This window comes from Uranotaenia lowii, chromosome 2 (assembly GCF_029784155.1).
Source record: "Uranotaenia lowii strain MFRU-FL chromosome 2, ASM2978415v1, whole genome shotgun sequence".
In the NCBI taxonomy this organism is placed as follows: domain Eukaryota; kingdom Metazoa; phylum Arthropoda; class Insecta; order Diptera; family Culicidae; genus Uranotaenia; species Uranotaenia lowii.
The window spans coordinates 298363946-298384974 of NC_073692.1; the positions used below are offsets into that span (position 1 = coordinate 298363946).

At 41.9% G+C, this 21029-nt stretch overlaps 1 protein-coding gene and 1 long non-coding RNA gene across 4 annotated transcripts in view; both read left to right on the forward strand.

Moving 5' to 3' along the window:
• The window catches only part of LOC129748102 (uncharacterized), a 73295-nt gene that overhangs the window by 4464 nt on the left and 47802 nt on the right, over positions 1-21029 (forward strand). For all 3 annotated transcript variants that reach the window (XM_055742582.1, XM_055742581.1, XM_055742579.1), the window contains exons 2-5: positions 12755-13181; positions 13245-13388; positions 13449-13519; positions 13587-13771. In XM_055742582.1, the coding sequence (XP_055598557.1) occupies positions 12755-13181; positions 13245-13388; positions 13449-13519; positions 13587-13771 (827 nt within the window). The remainder of the gene's footprint in view (positions 1-12754; positions 13182-13244; positions 13389-13448; positions 13520-13586; positions 13772-21029) is intronic.
• LOC129748104 (uncharacterized) lies at positions 5199-6012 on the forward strand. Its single transcript, XR_008737648.1, has 3 exons — positions 5199-5376; positions 5443-5514; positions 5603-6012. It is a non-coding gene; the product is annotated as an uncharacterized LOC129748104 (long non-coding RNA).

The window sequence follows — 21029 nt, forward strand, 5'->3', positions numbered from 1 at the left end:
ACCGTATCAAGTCTCAGGAAAGTCTACTCTCGATCAATCCCATAAGAAGAATCCTGCTCCTGATGGCCTAGAAATCTTACTATCTAATTATTCACCCTTACCTGAAGGAAGATGCTACAACTGTAGACTTTCTGGTCACCATTTTAAGGAATGTAGCAAACCTGTTCATGTTTTTTGTAGAAATTGTGGGTTCATGAATTTTGAAACCAATAATTGCCCCTATTGCGAAAAAAACTTGCGACCAACTGCTTGAAAGGGCAAGTAGTTTCACAGAATCAAAATCCCTTTAAAAATTCCGATCAGACCGTAGATTTGGCCCAAATAGGGTACCAAGTCGTTAATCCATCTGATTATGTCAATCCCCATTCCCTCGAAGTCAACGAATTGTTACTGAACTTAGAAAACGACGATCGTCCGTTTGCCAAAGTCAGGATTTACGATATTCCGTTTATTGGCCTCTTAGATAGTGGTGCTAATAAGAGCGTATTAGGTAAAGGAGCTGAGAATCTTATTAGAATGTGCCATCTAAAAATCCATCCTGTCGATCTAGATGTAGTTACGGCCAACGGTCAAACGTTAGAAGTTCTAGGTTACGTGAGCACGCCTGTGACTTTCAATGATTCGACAAAATTGATAGATTTGCTGGTTATCCCTTCCTTGAAACAAAAATTGGTCTTAGGATCCGATTTTTGGGTCAAGTTTGGGATTGTACCATCACTTGTTTCAATCTCTGTCGATGAAATTGATTGTTCACAGGACGTGTTCGAACTCTCACTCGATCAACAGAATCAACTGAACGAAGTCAAAGATTTGTTTAAAATTGCCGTTGACGATAAGTTAGATGCCACCCCTCTGATCACCCACCGAATAGAATTGACCGAAGAAGCCAGAAAGAAACCTCCAGTACGCATAAACCCATTCCCCGTCTCACCAAAACGGCAGGTCCAAATTAATGCTGAGTTGGATAGAATGTTAGAATGCGGCATTATAGAAAGAGCTTATAGTGAATGGTCGTTGAGATTAGTGCCCGTTGACAAAGCGGACGGAACGGTACGGCTTTGTATTGATGCCCGTAAGCTCAATGAACTGACCGTCAGAGACTCTTATCCACTCCCACACGCCGACAGGATTCTCAGTCGCCTCGGTCCATCCAAGTACATATCCACCATCGATTTATCCAAGGCTTTCCTTCAAGTCCCCCTTCATCCTAAATCAAAAAAGTACACTGCCTTCTCAGTGTTAGGCCGTGGGTTCTTTCAGTTTCGAAGGATGCCTTACGGACTCGTGAACAGCCCAGCTACTTTAGCTCGGTTGATGGATCGCATACTTGGCGGAGGCGAGCTAGAACCTTTCGTGTTCGTTTACCTCGATGACATCATCGTGGTAAGCGACACATTCGAGGATCATCTAGCCCGTCTTCGTGAAGTTGCATCCAGACTAAGCATGGCGAATCTATCGATTAACATATCGAAATCAAAATTTTGTGTAGCTGAAGTAGGTTACTTGGGATATATCTTGAGCCAACAGGGACTACGACCCAACCCTGAACGTGTGGACTCTATAGTCAATTACGAGAGACCAACCTCACTCCGTGCCGTGAGAAGGTTCTTAGGGATGTGCAACTACTACCGAAGATTCATTGAGAACTTCAGTGCAGTTGTACAGCCCCTAACGGACCTTCTCAGAGGCAAGCCGAAAGCCGTTAAATGGAGCGACCTAGCTGAAGCAGCGTTTGTTAAAATAAAGGAACTGTTGATCAGCACACCTATCTTAGCAAACCCTGACTTCAGCAGGCCTTTTTGCATTCACTGCGACGCAAGCGATCTCGCCATAGCTGGAGTACTTACCCAGTTCCATGACGACGTTGAAAAACCCGTCGCTTACTTCTCGCAGAAGTTGGGTACAACCCAACAACGGTATTGTGCCACCGAGAAGGAAGCACTGGCGGTCCTCAAATCAGTGGAAAAATTCCGTTGCTATGTGGAAGGTTCAAAATTCACTATTTACACCGACGCCTCAGCTCTTACATACATACTGCGAAGCAGCTGGCGAACCTCGTCCAGACTGTGCCGCTGGAGTATCGAGTTACAACGATACGATTTCGATATCAAACACCGACGTGGTTCCGACAACATCGTGCCGGACGCGTTATCGAGAGCAGTTGAAGAGCTGAAGGTCTCCCCTGGTCAGTCAAACTGGTATCTCGCCACGGTTGCAAAAGTTAATCAAGATCCTGAAAATAATAAGGACTTTAGAGTTGAGAACGGTATCCTGAAGAAATTTTTGTCCTCCCACGAACCAAACACAGATTACCAATTCGCCTGGAAAGTTTGTGTCCCACCAGATCTTCAAGAACAAATTTTGATAGAAAATCACGACGACTCGTTACATCTAGGTTTCGAAAAAACACTCGCGAAGATTAAAAAACTTTATTATTGGCCGAAAATGGCAAGACACATTCGATCCCACATCCAAAAATGCACCGTATGTAAAGAGTGCAAGCCCTCTAATAGATCGCAACATCCTCCGATGGGCAACCAAAGGATTGCCACGAAACCGTTCCAAATTATAGGACTAGACTTCATCCAATCACTCCCCAGGAGTAAACAAGGAAACTTGCACCTCTTGGTTGTGATGGATATTTTCTCAAAATTCTGCCTCTTATTCCCTGTTAAGAAAATTTCTACCACACTCGTGTGTAAATTACTCGAGGAAAACTGGTTCAGGCGTTATTCCACACCAGAGTGCATTATTTCCGATAACGCATCGACATTTCTTTCGAAGGATTTTAAAGCTTTCCTCGACCGGTTCAAAGTTCGTCATTGGACCAATTCGCGATACCATAGCCAATCTAACCCGGTAGAAAGGCTTAACCGAACAATAAACGCGTGCATCAGGACCTACGCGAGGTCTGATCAGACACGTTGGGATACGCGTGTATCCGAAATCGAACATGCTTTGAACAGTACGCCTCACAGTGCCACAGGTTTTTCTCCATATAAGACAATATTCGGGCACGAAATTGTCGATTCAGGAGAGGAACATCGTGTTGATAGGGATGTTTGTGGAATTTCGGATATTGATAGGCAAACGCAGCATCTCCAAACGAATCAATTTATTCGTGACATCGTTTCTAAAAACATAAAGAAAAATTATGAAAAAAATGCAAGAACTTACAATCTTCGTTATAAAACTCCAGCTCCAGTTTATGATGTAGGCCAGAAGGTCTTCAAGAGGAATTTCCGTCAATCGTCAGCCATCGGCAAATACAATGCCAAACTCGGTCCGTGTTATCTCCCTTGTACGGTCCTGGCAAGGCTAGGAACCAGCTCGTACGAATTGGCAGACGCCTCTGGAAAATCGATTGGTGTCTTCTCTGCAGCAGACTTAAAACCAGGTACCTGAAAAGAAAAACAAAACAAAACAAAAAAACACCAAAAGTTACCACTCTTGATTTGCAACGATACTTAAACTCACCTGTAATCGTGTTCTTTGTTGATTTCCTTCCATCCCGGCCTCGGTGAGTTGTTGATGCGAAGAGCTGAAACGACAAAGAAACACATTAAGACTCCTGGCTATACTAATGCAAACATTTTTCGGATGTGTTGCAGAACGTAGCAAAACAAAAACCACCAAACAACTGAGCCTTACCTGAAGATTTTTGAAGTTTTCCACCTTTTCCAGATATTTTTCCACCGCAGTTTTAGCCGGAACTGAAAAGAGATAGAAAAACGCAATTAATCAACTAAAATCTGCATTCATAGCGCTTAATGGGAACTTATTTTGTGAAAATTAGGACTTACCTTGAGGATCAACAGCCACCATCAGTTTGTTTACATCGAAAGCTTTCTCGCTAACTTTCAGCTACTCAGTTCAGAGTGACGGATACTCAGTTGTCGCCAAAACCGCACCTACTCAGTTCTGACTAAACGGCTTTTACTCAGAACTGACTAACAGCCCTTTTCGCGACAACTGAGTCATGGTTACTCAGAATGCGCGAAGATTCTGAAGCGGTTTTTGGCCGCTTTTTTCATGCTAGAATAGTTAAAACCTGTGTTATTTCTTAGACAAATGATGGATTTATTGATTTAATGAATAACAAAAGTCCAGATTTTGTGCATACCCATTTATTTAAAAAAAAATCCATAAACTTATTGTTTTTTTTTCGCCCGTCGGGTTTCGTCTCTCGGTCTGGGACCCATTATGCCGTACAAGATTAAGTAATGGAAAATTTATTCGGACCATCATCACAGAATCCTGTAATAAAAATAATATCGGATTAATAGCTAGAAATTAACTTTAAAATTAATATTCACCATGTATTTTCTTTATTTTTTGCAACCAAGTCCGACCGCCTCGCACAAAATGATCAACATTTACTCAGTTGTCGCCTTCAAGCACTCGAGTTCTCTGAGTGCCGAATTTTCTGACGTCTGAGTAATTTTTCCGCTGATTTCTGAGTTCGTTAGGATCAGCCGTCGGCTGCTTCATATATGTGGCGACGTCTGAGTAAAAGGTAGCCGGGCTCTGAGTATTTCAAATTTAGCGAGTTCAATATTTAAATTTTACCTTCATTTCAACATTTCCACCTACTTGTTGTTTTGATTAAATTCTTCTTGTATTCTTCTTCGGAAGTACATACGATTTTGCAAGTGACGTTTCCCGTGAGTGACCGTCAAAAATATACACTGAGCTAAAAATCCCAGCTGTTTCTGTCACACGCTGACTTGAAAACACGCGAAGTGTGATTTAAAAAAAAAAGTTCAAAGATTTAATCTTTATTTGGTTCAATCAAATTAAAAGATAGGTACAACGTCGCATTCATCTCTCTCGAAACAAAATGAATGTATATACATTCATTTTGAAAAGGGACGATGGGGTAATGTAACCGTTTGTTACTGCTTTTTATGTGACTCCGCCACAAAATCCTACCACTCCTGTACTCCGTTGAGAGTAATACCACAGTAGACCCAATTCCTCTTTCCTAAACGCCTAAATGCAGGCACTTTTCTCTGAGGGAGATCCATGGGCGTCGGGTTTAGGCAGGGTTCATGCCGGGGAAGTGTGATCACCCGGAGAGCGAACACACCCGCGTAAAAATTACATTCTCCTTCGTATGTGTGTCGGTCAATTGTAACGTAGTTTTTCGTACATGCGGGGCTAGTTCTTTCTGCCTGTGACCGTTTCAGAGAACGGAAGTGCGCGTCATTATTAGTGCGTAAAATTTGTAAAACATTGTGGTGTAAATGTTTAAAAAGTTTTCCTATCATTACAGAAAAAAGTAGCCAAGTAAAACCGCAGCAAGGATTACAGTGGCTTACATTAGTTAAAAACCTAGTTACCTTATAAACTAAAAGTTAAAAAAGAAATAGTACGGTTAGTAGAAGCTATGATGTAGTGTAAAAATGTTAAAACTTAATTAAATGTATATTACTTAAATAGATAAAAGTGGTTTACAATACAAAAACCACATACAGTGTAAAACCGCAGTCGACGAAACACAACATTAAAAAGGTAATTTGTCTAAAAAGAAACAAACAAAAATGTCAACCACGTGTAAATTGAAATCCGTCACAGATATATGTTAAAACCCATTTGGCAGGTCCAAGAGGGCCTTTTTGTGTTTCTATCCCATTTGCTTAACAGCACGGCGCAGCAGAAAAACTAAACGGGCAGAAAGGAGCGGTCGGAAAGCCAAAATCCGACTGACAAACACATCAGCACGTCCCCTCGTGGTGAATAACCAAACTACGGTGGTGACATCCTGCAGAGGATCGTGGGCTCTTCCGGGACGCCGGTAAAGAGCCTGTGATACCCTGGGCGGTGCTGAAACAACCAGCCGTCCAGCCCTGCTCCATAAAATTTCGGCCAACATCAACCGTACGCAAAAGGGTTCAGCGGAAGAAGAAACTTCAATCGGCCGGCCAAAATGTGCCTAAAAAAACCGCAAGTATACCGTGTGACGTTATTGTGAAGAAACACATTTAGGGAAACCAAGTTTATAAATAAACCCCCACAAATTATGTAAAACCCAACGTATGAGGATTTCTGTATTATGAGATAATTTTTGATTCCTTTACACCATTTGCTCGGTAACGTTATTGGCTGAAAGCCCCCCAAAACTTCACTCTTAAACGGTCCAGGTTGGGAATTGCTAGCTCCGCTTTATCTTGGTTGCATTAAATATTTTGACCCGGTTGATAGCATGCGAAGTACCACCCGGTACGTCCCTGTCTAGCTTGGTTCCTTTTGGATTTCCCTTTTATGAGTTCTCCGGAGGAAAGTGTCTTGGGTTGAAAAGCATACGATCCTGAGTTCCATCATAATTTCTTTTCCCATGTTCCCCACCCACTGAGTGTAGCAGCTGTCTAGTTACATAATCCAAATCTGAATTTGAAAGACTTGACCTGCAGAAGAAAAATAAGCAACTTGTTTTCCCAGCAGAATTGACAAAAAAATCTATAGGTACAAACAAAGTATACATACAAAGTATACCAACAAAAAATATCGTTTTAAAACCGCAGTCCAAAAGTTGTTTTTGCCATAACTCGCATTTCGCTAACAAATCACAAATAATTCATTCATGCCACCGCACAGTGGTTTAAAACTCGAAAAACGTGATCATGGGCCTTTTGATGCCTTAGATGTCAAAATTGCTTAATGACATGTTCTACAATGTTTCATTATTTTTGATTGCTCATATTTTGCCATCATTTTTTTTTTCTGATCGATCCACTTAAAAGTGAGATATTTTTTTTATTTTTTTAGTTTGTCATCCAATCAAAATGATGTCTTCATGAAACTTTGTCTACATAAATAAAGAAAATACTGTAAAGAAGGCCATGAAAATTAAAGGTTACAAAATCATCCAACTATGCCACTTTCGTGTTAAAGCGGCAACATTTGTAAATATGTGTGTTGAAAAAATACGTAAAATGCCCATTACTTCAAAACTACCTTCTTTCAGATAAATGATTTACTAAATATAATGGAACTAGCGCTTCTAGGCAGGGCTCACTCTTCAATCTTAACAAATTTAAAACTTTCGTCTGCACTTCTCAACGGTAGGAATAGAAGAAAAAGAAGATTTCATCCTTCCTTTTGCTAAATAGCAAGAGATTGCCAGGATGGCTTTATTGGAAGCAAAGAAGACGACGACTCATCATAGCAGTCTGTAAACTTAGCTGTTAAATAAAATCACTTTTCCATTCTTATTGTCTACAAGTCAGACGTATTTTATTTTAAATCCGGTCTACGACACACCTCCCAATAGGTTGTGGGCCCAGACTAAAATGGAAAAGAATGGTATCGTCAAGCTAACCAACGAAAATTACGATTCGTGGAAGCTTGAAGTTGAGTTCCTGCTTATTCGAGAGGGACTGTGGAAGTATATCTGTCCCGGAACCAGGCCGGAAGAGGCTGCTGATGGAAGCAACGTGACTGCGGTGGCTGCCTGGGACGATGGTGATCAGCGAGCGCGAGCGACGGTTGGCTTGTTGCTGAGTCGGAGTCAACATTCGTACATCCGGAACACGAGAACGGCGAAGGAAGTTTGGTCCAACTTAGCGAAACAGCACGAGAAAAAGTCGCTATCCTCCAAAGTGCAGTTATTGAAGCGGATCTGTGACCTGAGGTACCATGACGGTGACGATATTGAGGCCCATTTGGTGGAGTTCGAGAATCTGTTCGAGAAACTGGCCAACGCAGGGACGAAGCTGGACGATGACTTGCAAGTGGTACTGGTTTTTCGAAGTTTACCAAGTACATTTGATGCCCTCACTACAACCCTTGAAAACCGGACGGATGATGAACTTACTTTGGCAGTCGTGAAGGATAAAATTGTCAATGAAGTTCAGAAGCAGAAGGCTACAGTTCCGGCAGACATGGCGGTGTTGAAAGTGGACGGGAAGCAGAAACAAGTCATCATTTGTCATCTTTGCGGTAATGCTGGCCACAAAAAGTGTTACTGTGAAAAATGGCGAAAGGTCAATCAAGAAAATTCTCCAAGGCAACCAAACACAAGTTCGAGGTCGGTTGCTAGGCATCAAGCGAAGGTGAGATCTGCTTACTCTGACGAGCAGTTTGTTTTCGGTACGTGGGAAGACTCCAAAGTAAGCTGGATCGTGGATTCAGGAGCCAGTTCCCACATGTGTGCTGATCGGAAGAATTTTATATCGCTCGACAAACCACAATCGAATACCACGAGATTTGTGACGGTTGCGGATGGGAAGAAGGCTCAAGTTAAAGGCATTGGAAGTTGCCGGATTTCATGCTATGGCGAAGATGTTACACCGAAGACAATCGTGTTGAACAATGTCCTCTATATCCCGGATTTGGACTTGAACCTTGTGTCAGTCGGAAAGCTGGTTGAGAAAGGTGCAACGGTGACATTCAATTCAAAAGGGTGTTACGTCATGAGCGGAAATCGGATTGCTGCGGTAGCTACATGGAAGAAAGGCCTCTATCATTTACGTGTGGCCGAGTCGGCGAATTTGGTGCAGGCTGACTGTCGTGAAAAGGATTGCATTCATGACTGGCACCGAAAACTGGGACATCGAGATTTGCAAGCCGTCCAAGAGATCGAGTCGAAAAAGTTGGCAACTGGAATCACGATTCGGAAGTGCAAAGCGGAGATATCGTGCGAAGCGTGCCTACAGGGGAAATTTGCACGTCTACCTTTTCCCAAAGATTCTCAACGGAAATCGACAGCGGTGTTGGATTTGGTTCACAGCGATCTCTGTGGGCCGATGCGAACAGTTACTCCGGGTGGTCGTCTTTATTTCTTAACACTAATAGACGACTACAGCCGGTATACGACGGTCTACTTATTACGAAGAAAATCAGACACAGCGGAAGTTATCGAAGATTTTGTTAAGCGGATGAAGACCCAGTTTGGCCGGCCGCCAAAGATATTAAGGTCAGACCAAGGTGGCGAGTACCAGGCTGCAGAATTGGTGAAATATCTGAAGAGTGAAGGTGTTCGACAACAATTCACTGCGAGCTACTCCCCACAGCAAAACGGGGCAGCAGAAAGGAAAAACCGATCGTTAATGGAGATGGCCCGCTGCATGTTGCTGGAAGCGAAAATGGATCACCGCTATTGGGGCGAAGCAGTCAACACGGCGTGTTTTTTGCAAAACATGCTACCATCTAAGGCAGTTCCCAAAACACCGTTTGAAATTTGGCATGGTGTCAAGCCGGACATGGAGATGATGCGTGTTTTTGGATCTCGAGCTTACGTTTTCGTTCCTGATGCCAAGAGGTCGAAATTGGAAGCCAAGTCGGTCAAACTCACATTTGTTGGATACTCTCTTCAGCACAAGGCATGGCGATTCGTGGATGAAAGGACGAAAAAGGTTACCATCAGTCGTGATGCACGTTTTTTACAAGCTGATCCAGAAGATAACGTGAACTCAAAGGACGAAGGCAGTTGTGATGAAGGTCTGTTTTACTTACCAACGACTGTTGAACAGACTCAGGCTCCCATGCTGGAACAGGAAGAGCAGCACAAAGTTATTCGGCGGAATTCCAACGGAGAGAATCTGAGTGACGATTTCGAGGGTTACTCTGATACCAGCCTGTACGAGGATCCTATTTCCGACATCGAGGTGCAAACGTTGCAGAAAGAGTGTTCGATTGAGGAGGAGCCAGAAAAATGTCCATCGGAAGCTGAACCTTTGAGGCGTTCGCAGCGGTCGACGAAGGGCATTCCACCCGACCGTTACGGTTGTTGCACGCTGGTGCAACAGAAATCGGATGAGCCACGCACATACCAAGAAGCAGTGGCAAGTTCAGACGTCGAATTGTGGAAAAAGGCCATGCTGGAAGAGCTGGAGTCGATGGACGAAAACAAGGTTTGGGAGTTAACTAAGCTGCCAGCCGGAAAGAAAACTATCGGGTGCCGCTGGATTTTCAAAAAGAAAGTGGACGAAAATGGAGCAGTTATCCGGCACAAGGCGCGCCTAGTCGCCCAAGGTTTTTCACAAAAGTATGGTGTCGATTACGATGAGGTGTTTGCGCCGGTGGTCAAGCAAGTCACTTTCCGAACACTTCTCTCTGTGGCCCATCAAAAGAAAATGTTAATCAAGCATGCTGACATCAAGATAGCCTATTTGAATGGCGACTTGGAAGAAACGGTGTATATGCGTTTGCCTCCGGGATTATCTGCGGATCCGGGATTAGTATGCCGTTTGCGGAAAGGTTTATACGGTCTTAAACAAGCAGCCCGTATATGGAATCAAAAGCTCGACGGTGTGCTGAAGACAATGGGATTCAAGCCGTCAACCAACGATTGCTGCTTATATGTGAAGCACTTCAAGGGTAAGATTGCTTACATTGCTCTTTATGTCGATGATTTTGTGATAGCCTGTGAATGCGAAGAGGACTACAAATCTATCATCGAAGGATTGGACCGTCATTTCAACGTAATTTCGCTCGGGGACATCAAATTTTTCCTGGGCATCCAAGTAAATCGCGGCGAAAACCACATTTCGCTGGGTCAGAAGGGCTACATTCAGAAACTTTTGTCAAGATTTGGTTTGGAAGACGCGAAAGGTTCCAAGATTCCCATGGATCCAGGCCACTTACAAGCAAAGGAGGAGAATGTACTGCCGAACAACAAACTGTTTGCCAGTCTGATTGGAGGGTTGCTGTACGTGGCTGTGAACACTCGTCCCGATATTGCAGCTGCGGTATCGATTTTAGGAAGGAAGACAAGTTGCCCCACCCCGTCTGACTGGAATGAAGCGAAACGAATACTTCGTTACCTGAAGGAAACAATCGATCATGAACTGGTCCTTGGTATCGATTCAACGCCACTTGAAGTTTTCGTGGATGCTGATTGGGCCGGTGACAGCAAAGATCGAAAGTCTACTACTGGATATCTATTCCGATTCTCCGGTGGTATGATTGCATGGTGTTCAAGAAAACAAGATTGCGTTACTCTTAGTAGTTCAGAAGCAGAGTACGTTGCCATTTCGGATGCTTGCAAGGAGCTGAACTGGATTTTGCGGCTGTTAGGAAATTTCCAAATACCCATCAAGCTACCGGTGATCGTGAACGAAGATAATCAAAGTGCCATCAAGCAACTTGAATCTGGTGCCAGCACTAAACGTTCCAAGCACGTTGACACCAGGTATCACTACGCTCGTCAACTCAAAGAAGAAGGAGTCATCAGTCCAAGTTATCTATCAACGGATGCGATGGTTGCTGACATGATGACCAAGCCGCTACAACGGGTGAAACTTGCAAGGTTCCGTGAAGCTGCCAAGATTTATTCGTCGAGGAGGAGTATTGGAAGCAAAGAAGACGACGACTCATCATAGCAGTCTGTAAACTTAGCTGTTAAATAAAATCACTTTTCCATTCTTATTGTCTACAAGTCAGACGTATTTTATTTTAAATCCGGTCTACGACACACCTCCCAATAGGCTTAACAAAAACTTCAAAACTACCGTCTTTCAGATAAATGATTTTAGTAGTAAAACCTAATACATACAAATGAATTTATATGGTCATTGAAGCTGAAGAATGTGTCTTTCAAATGCATATAATTTTGTTTTCATAAGTTTGCAACTTTTAGAGATATGGAACACTGAAAATAGGCTTTTTTAAAACGTAATTACACAAAAAGTACCATTTAACGTCAAGATAGAAACTTGACACCTTCAATGAAGTTGTCTACTTTTACAATTGTTACAACTCTCTCATAGAAAGTAAGACTCGAAAATCGCTCTGAAAAAAGTTAAACGAAAATTTCATTTTTTGAGGTTAGTTTTTAGAAAAATGTCTATAAATCTGTTGTTTTAAAAGATAGAGCTTTAAAATGTTTTACAAAGTTTTTTTTTTTATATTGTCTACAAGTTTCATAAAGACATCATTTTGATTGGATGACAAACTAAAAAAATAAAAAAAATTATCTCACTTTTAAGTGGATCGATCAGAAAAAAATGATGGCAAAATATGAGCAATCAAAAATAATAAAACATTGTAGAACATGTCATTAAGCTATTTTGACATCTAAGGCATCAAAAAGCCCATGATCACGTTTTTCGAGTTTTAAACCACTGTGCACCGGCGCGGGCTGCAAAATTTGCCTCTGCTGTATTGCATAGTAGCAGAATTGCCCCACTGAACAGAGCTTGATCCAGCTGCATTTCCGCCATAGCCATTGGTTGTGTTTTTAAAGCTATTCTACAGTCTCGAGAAGGGCAAGTCGAATGTTTAAAGTTCTTAAAGTTGCTCTGAAGTTCGATTACTTTGACGTGGCATATTTACGGTGAAAGTCCATATGGCGTGCGATAGAAGCATTAGTACGTTTAACAAATCAATAACTGCTGTTTTTTTTAGATAAAATTGATTAACGAGAAGTATAATAGATTAGTACCGCACGTGTCTAGACAAAATGTAGATTCTTCAAATGAAAATAGTTTGTTCAAATTTCAAATAATTTCTTTTAGCTTTGTAACGTCAAATATCGTGCAGCCGACCGTGGCCTAGAGGAAAGCGTTTCAGTTTTCTAAGCTGGTCATGAGATCGAGTTTCGGTCACTGCATACATAGTATTCTTTCTGTGGGCTGGTGGTGTTAGCATAAGTAAGATGCTAGCCATTATATCCTTGAAAGATGTACGCTTTGGTCTTAAGTAGGATTTAGATCTCTTCAAAGAAAACATGAAGTTTCACTGAGATCCTATATAACACACGTTTAAAAAAAATGAGTTTATTATACATTCAAATTTTTTCCCCATTTTCCAGATTCTGGTACGTGTCCCTGGTGTCCTGTTATCAAAATGTTACGACCTGCCAGTGGCACTACTACGACTACCAGAAGTATCACGCGGAACCACCGGAACTGGACTTCGACATCCAGCTCGTCAATGGGAACCCGAATCGGCAGAGCGTATCGTTCTTCAATCCGCTGCTGTTTCACTTTTCCTTCGATCGGCAGAACACGCTGGAGATGTATCTGATATTCTTCGTGGTCTATCTGGTGATGGTGCCGCTGCAAGTGTACGCGGTCCGACTGCAAAAACATCCGGTAACGCGACTGTTCACCGTCAGTTTGCTGCTGGAGTTCATAAGCGTGTGCCTGTTGCTGACGCACACAGTTCGATACGCGATCAATGGGGTCGGCAACGAGCGGTTGGCGATCACTGGCGATATTTTCGACATCTTCAGTAGAGTATGTGTCAATACATAGATGGAGCATAATTTTCGTTCTAATTTGTTGAATTGTATTTTGCAGACATCGTTCATGTTGATACTTTTGCTATTGGCGAAAGGATGGGCAGTGACCCGGCTACAAATATCCGTCAGCAGTTGGATCTTGCTGATGGTGATATGGGTACCATATTGTGCAATCCACGTGTTGCTGTACATTTGGAACAGAGTAGGAGATATCTGGTGATATTCCCCACAGTATAGTTTGACATTTTTTCTTCCATTCTAGACTGAGGTTGATATCATCTCGGATATCGATGAATATCAGACGTGGCCCGGGTGGCTTGTTTTGGCGTGCAGGTAAATGATCTTCGATTAAAAGCTAAGGGAAATTTTAAGTTAACAATCACACTTCTCGTTTTCCCAGGTCCACGATGATGTTGTGGTTCCTGTGGGAGCTCCGGACGACCATGAAGTATGAACACTCGACCCAAAAGCTGGACTTTCTGTTGCATTTCGGTGCCTCCAGTTTGGTGTGGTTCATCTATCTCCCGATTGTTGCCATTATTGCGGTCAACGTGAATCCACTGTGGCGATACAAGCTGTTGCTGGGTGAGTAAATTATTTTGCTATCGATTAAGCCGGCTTAATTTTGTTTACTAGATTGTTGAGAGAGTTTCCTTTAGCGATAATCGTTAGATCATCAGCGAAATGTACGAGTAAGCAGTTTGTTTATTCAATCAACAGACCAAGTATAATTTGGACCTTATACTTGGTCTGAAGACTTAAAATTCAAGATTCACCAAATTTACATTTAACCAACGATTTCTTGATATACTTATAACTTTTCTTCGGAAAACATCCCTCGATACGTCAAAGTCGAAGATCTGGGGAAAGGGATTGAACGTTTCCACAACACCGATCTCAGAAGGTCGGCGACGATGTTCTTAGCTTGGCAGGTGAAACGGGTCTTGCCAGTTAAGGTGTCTGAGGGCATAACGCAAAAAGTGCCGCTGGATAGCTTCGAGCCGCTCGGTACCGTTCTGGTAATAGGGACACCAGACAGCTAATGCGTATTTGACCATGGATCGAACTATGCTGTAATACAGGCTTTTCAGGCAGTACACGTCCATAAAGCTCTTGGCCACTCGAAATAAAAATCCGAGGCTTCTAGAAGCTTTATCGACGACGTAGTTTGTATGTGTTTTGAACTCCAGCTTACGGTCGATTATTACGCCCAGATCATTGATGTGGTCCACCCACGCAATGGACTCATCTCCTAAGAAGTACTCCACACAAAAAGGCTGCCGTCTTCGTGAGAAACTGACGACTGCCCATTTACTGCGATTCAGAGGCAGGCAGTTGATGTCGCACGCCACTGTGCGAATAGATTGAAATGGTATTGCAAGAAATCAATGTCGTCCTGACCATTTTTGGTGTAAACATGTACCAACGGTAAGGGATCTGTCGATTCTGTCGAAATCTTGTGTGTGAGCTCCAAAAAAGTGCTTTGGTTTGCCTTTAGGGATCCTCCTGCTTCAACCACTACGACAACCCACACCCAACTCAACCATCTACCAGAGAAGTTCGGAACTTCACCTACAGAGGACCGCTACCAGTAGGACCTCCAAGATGGCGTACCTCAAGCACTACGCCAACCCACACCCTAACGACTAGAGAATTTCGGAACTTCACCAACAGATGGCTGCTGTCATTAGGGCCTGAAAGATGGCTAATTGTGGAACATGATGGGGCGAAATAGGGATGACGTCACGGGCTACCATACGCGACTGAGAGGTCAACATGCGCATTGAGACAGCTCATTCTGATTCGTCATTGCTGAAGTCAACACATCGACTTTTGGTGAACACGTTCAATTCAAGTGGTCTGTAGGCAAAGTCCAGACCATTGTTAAGACTCCGTGAGTCCGTATCCGTGAGTCTGTCAAAACCGAGACCAGTCCTCGAAAAAATCAAATTCGTTGATCACAATACCATCTGAATGAGAAATAAAAACTTTCATCCCCATCTAGTTAGAAAGACAGCGAAAAAAATCAGGTTGGCCTAGACTGACTCTATGATGACTGTGAATACATTTGCTTTATTTTGCCATTCGCTTCACACTCATTCATTTCACAAAGTCATGACTGTTCGAAAATATGTGAATGAATGTTTCGGTATGAAGATGAGCTAGTAATTTGTATTCGAATATTCTGTTTTATAAACGTTGTGTATTCATAGAATCATTTATATTGTTATATTCTTTTCTCAGACAAAATCTCTTTGTATCGATTTTTACTCTCCGGTCATTTCCCAGGTTGTTCAAGCAAATTTCCTCCAACTTGAAGAATTGAGATAAAACATCGAAACCCCAAATTTCCGTACCCTGGGTTCCCATGGGTCACGGCGGCGGTGTGCATGCTTGTGATAATGATGGTTTACTATCATTGTCCTGAGAGGGTCGTTGCACACATCTTGTCAAGCATGGATCATAATATGACTCAAATTAGAAGGCGTGCTGGACACCTTTATTTAAATTAAATTAGCGGTAGGTTCAATGGTGTCCCAATTTTTCATGATCCATTTTGATAAGATGAATGGGAGTTGAAACACTTGCCCTCCCTTCCGTTGAACAATGGGAAAATTTTGTAGTGAAAATATCACATTTTGCCGACATAAAGTGATACTTTTCAATAGGGCATAATCTGTTTGGTAAGGTAGTTAGCTAGTTTAGTTTCATAGAATAAGGATGTTTCAAGTATTGCTAGGTTAGGTATAGGTAATGGTATTCGCCTCCCCAATGCTCTAGAAAGTGTGCATTTGCGGTTTATGAATTTCGTTGGCTTATTCTTAAATCAAGCATTTTACAAGAACTAGGGGCTCATTGGACGGGAATGCTGTTTTGACAAATATGATATTTCAGTTTGTAATACACTTTCGACATTTGTTTTTATTTATTTATTAACTTTGGTAGATCTTTACATTTTTCGATTAGGATTGAAATTCATAAATCGAAGTTTAAAATAGAAAATATGCTTTCGATAAGCAAGAATGAGTAGATAGTTCAGATCATTTATTTCGGCCATTTAAAAACAAGCACACGGTTTATTTGAATTGAACCCCTATCGTGTAGATTGAGTATTAAAGTTTGTTTGAGAAGTTGACCACACTTGGTGATAAGGTTTTAAAGAACAGCAAATTTAGAAAATGAAAGGCAAAAAATTAGGGAAAAACAGGAAATAACATTTCAATTAATTCATTCAAAAACTAATTCCTTCCTTTATATTTCTCTTTCCTCTCCTTTTCTCTTTCTTTTATTTTCATATACGCATACGATGCGGAGTCATCTGATGACTGAAAAACCCCGAGACAACTATCACGAAACCCATCACACATACCAGTGGAATTGGGGCGGAGCCACGGAGCAGACGTTCAACAGACGACGACGAAGGAAGGAAAAACATATAAGATAAGTTTAAATGATTCCTTTAATAACACAAAAATTAAATGTAGTTAGTTGCGTGGGGAGTATGTAGAGGCCAGTCTCGAACCCGCCCATGTCCTTCCTCCAACTGGTATCGGGAGGGGTTGGTTTATTATCTTGAACTGCATTTTATCCATATTCCATGGATATAATGAAGTGCTTGATGGTCTAACCAACGTCTCAAGATCGCTTACTATTCTACGCTGCCTCTCTAAACTTTAATTTTTCTTCTCCAAACTATTCTAATTTTCATTTCCAGCGTCAGCTCCCCGAGCTATTTAAACGCCACGAAAAAAAAAAAAAAAAAAAAAAAAACATCGAAACCCCAAATTTGAATTTAAGTCAAGCACTATCAAACTTTCTGGAATGTTGGTATATTTCTTCAAGCTCTGAGACATTTCAATAGTAATCCTTTTTAAAAGTATACATATGTTAGGTAATAACAAAATCATTAACATGTATTCCTGAATTTGAAGAAAGTTAATTCTGATTTTTCAATAAAACTACAAAAACTGTGAACTTGAAAACCAAGGTTTAAAAAGTCTATTAAAATTTAATTGTGTTGTACAATTATTCAATTTACATTCTATAAAGAACAACTTTGAATATCGACTATCTTCATATTAATGATCAGGGACGAGATATCTTTTTGAATTGCAACCCTCAACACCCAACTTCCCCGCCTCTCCCAGCTCGGATAGTCTTTACTGATTATAAATGATGCAATATTTTAAAGGTGAATTTCAATATTGGCTGCGTTCATCTTGCACCCAACAGCAGTGCCTATGGGGTCAAAAAGTTGTCGCAGTGCTTCCCAAGTAAAGCATGATAGGGGCAACTGATGATACGTAACCAATTTATTGGAGGTATCGAGGAACAGCCGTTTGTCGATTGCAATCGGCCGTTTTGCTGCAACCCTGCGTCTTTTTGGTGCTGGAAACTCGTCCTTGAAGAGTCCTTTCTCGCCCGCCTTTTCAGCATGTACCAAGCGAAAATGTCGTACAAAGTTGCCTGCATCGTACTTCTGCTGAATGTATGTGGATTTGGATTTTGGATCAATCCCACAAATCGCCTTTTCTCCTTTCCGCATTACAAACTTGCCAGCGATCTCGGTGAAACATCTTTTAGCGCCACTACGCTTCTTAGCTGTAGCAGCCACCAGCAAATTTTTCTCAGCCATTATCTCCGAAGTGAACTTTTGTCAAACAACTGACTTGGTCACTGATTTTCGAGTTTGATGACTGAAATTTTCGAGAAGATCACAGTCACGGATTTCAAAATGAAGTGACTTTCGATCGACAATCAGTCAGAGAGTGCTTTGTGAAAAGTCGGGGAAAATAATGTCACAGTAAAATGGATACTGTGAATAAAAATTTATTTCACATTCATCACAGCATGTCAACAGTTTTAAGCACTGACCGAGACATCCAGGTAACCGCGAAAAACCGAACCCGAAGCCAGCGTAGGCATTCACCCTAATAACAACAAGAAAATTCTCCATCATGTTCCCAGGACCTTTATGAAGCTTGCCAACATCCCAAGGTCAAGTGTGGAAATTGCTCCGAGGCCGGAACCAGTGGATCCTCTAGGCTTCCATCCCACGCCGTCTGCCTACGGCATTGAAACGACGCTGGAAGTCTCTCTCGTCAATCCGCCACCTTGAGGACTGTTACATCGTGGTAGCAAGCAGCTAGTTCGTCAATACCGAGGTATCGTCCCGAAGACGAAAGGGAGAGAGGATAATTCAGCAGCTTTACCACCCCGTACCGCAGCATTGCTTTTAGGTAGGAGTTACGATAAGGTTGAGAACCGCAAGTTGTGGGAACACAAACTTTACCAGTGTGTTCGCAGATTAATAAAGTGGGAAATTACGACGGGTGAAGTTAAAGCGTTTCTTGGGCATTGTTCGCGTTAGCTTTATCCGACCCTGAGGTGTTGATCGGGGGGTTTCTGCTTAGTTTTCAGCTAGCGAATCGTTTGTTACAAACAGTTTAAGATCATTAGCATAACAAAGTCGGGCCGTCGAAAAGTGAGAGCACATCGTTAAAATAGATTAAGAAGATAATCGGTCCTAGGTGACTACCTTGAGGAACACCGGAGGAGGCAGAGAACTGGCTGGAGAGAGTGTTACCATAATTGCGGAACCAGCCAAGTAAAGGTCCGCAGAATCCTAAGCGACCAAGCTTACCAATGGCGATATCGTGGTTTACCTTATCAAACGCTGCTGTAAAATCTGTATCCGGAATCGACCGGGTGGTTCCTTCGGACATTGTACAAAAACTCGCGACGATTAGGCACAAAAAACTAAACACTTTATTAACGGTTTACAACAAATTTTATTCCGCACGGAGCTCGAGGTATAAGTGTTCGCGGTGTGGTACTGAACCCAACTGATCTTCCCCAGTATACTTTGACGATACTGAGGGTTAGTGTGGTGATTATCTCAAACAACAGAGAGCGATCGGTCCTGAATAGTATCGACCGAGAACCTGAGCTATTGTTCTGTGATCGGAGCTTTTATGCTGGACAGTACCTCAGTCCGGGTTGCCGGTTCTTCCGTGAACAAAATCGGTGCAAATGGCGTCAGTTGGAGATTTAGCAGCAAAACTTTTGTGTACATACAGGGTATTCAATAAGTTCGAATACACTTTTGATCTTCTTGTTGTGCGCGTAGCACATACATCCAATATTTTTTTAAGAGTGATTTTGTACTACTATCAGACCAACTATCGGTCGTGCTGAAAAGTCCATTTTCCTAAAGTTTTCATTTATGTGATGCCTTCTAACACCACAAGTATAAGTGCAGGAAAATTTTACTTATTTTTTTAACAAAATGAATGACTCACTGTAATCTTTATGGCTTAATTCTCGTAATCATTGATGTAGTGAACAATAAATGAGTACAGAATTACTATACTAGTCTCATTCAAAATCTTATTTCTTCGTTTCTTACTTACTTAATGATCCCGCGCCGATCCTCCGGTGCATAGGGCCGTGGTAAAAGACCTCCACTGTTGACGATCCGGAGCCAGCGTCTTCACCTGGTCCCAGTCAAGATTCTCGTCGACAGTTCGGATTTCAGCGGCTAGGCTTCGCCGCCACGAATTTCTGGGTCTGCCTCTTGTTCGATGACCTTCTGGATTCCAATCTAGCGCCTCTCTGCAAATCTCGTTTTCATCTCTTCGCAGCGTGTGCCCAATCCATCTCCACTTACGTTCCCGAATCTCGATTTCTAGCGCCCTTTGATGACACCGGCGATGTAGTTCCTCATTCGAGATCCAATTGCCAGGCCACCAAGCGCGGATGATATTCCGCAGGCAGCGGTTTACAAATACTTGCAGTTTTCGCGTCGTTACCGCATATGTGCACCAAGTTTCGCACCCGTACAGCAATACGGATTTGACGTTTGAGTTGAAGATTCGGTTTTTGGTTTTTGGTACTGAATATCGAAAAAACAGTTGCGTGCCAACTGAATTTCAACTAAAAGCTTACCAAAATGATGGTGGATATAGTTGTTCAACATCATATAAAGAAGATAAACATAAAAAATATGCTAGTGTAAATTTGTAAAACGTTTACATGGGTATTTTTTTGTACTTTTGAAACAAAAGATTCCCAGTCCCCTCAATCTTACTTTTTTGCATTAATTCTTCGAATCATACATGTTGCAAGGATAAAACAAATACTAGAAATTATTTTGTCTTCATTCAAAATAATTTTCGTTTGTATAGGAAACTAAATTTTCATAACAGAGGAGTGTGCCGCATTCAATAGACTTCAGAATTGCATGAACCTCGTTATAATGGTTTAAGGTAAAAAAAATTCCACAATAATTGGTGTGCTTGAGCAGTTTTACATTGTCTATCAATTCGATAAAAAAATTTTAAATTCTGACGAGTGATTTCAAAATTATCGTGGTTTTAATGTGTATTCGAACTGATTGAACACCCTGTAGGAGGTGAATGTACATGCTTGCAGAACGATTTTGGTTTGGACTTGTAATTACGTTATACTCGGAAAAGATAATTGGTAACAACGCTTACTGGCTTTTTTATGAGCGGAGTTTATTCTTCGATATACATCCTTAGTTTGGAGTACTTGAGCTTATGTTGATATCTAATGACGCATCTTTTCGCCGTCTTCAGTCGACGCAATTCTTCCGTAAATCAGGGAATCCGCGAATTCTTGGAAGTCGTGCGCTTTGGCACGTGGCGGTTGATAACGTAATTTAAGTTATGCGAAATATGCGCTTTCTTGAAGTCGAGATAGAGGCGCTGATTTTTCGACAGAAGCATATAATCCAGTGACCCCGAGCGAGGCCAGTAAAGCTGGATGATGCTGAACTGCCTTAAAGAACGGAATAGGAGCCAAATCAATGGTCGGAACA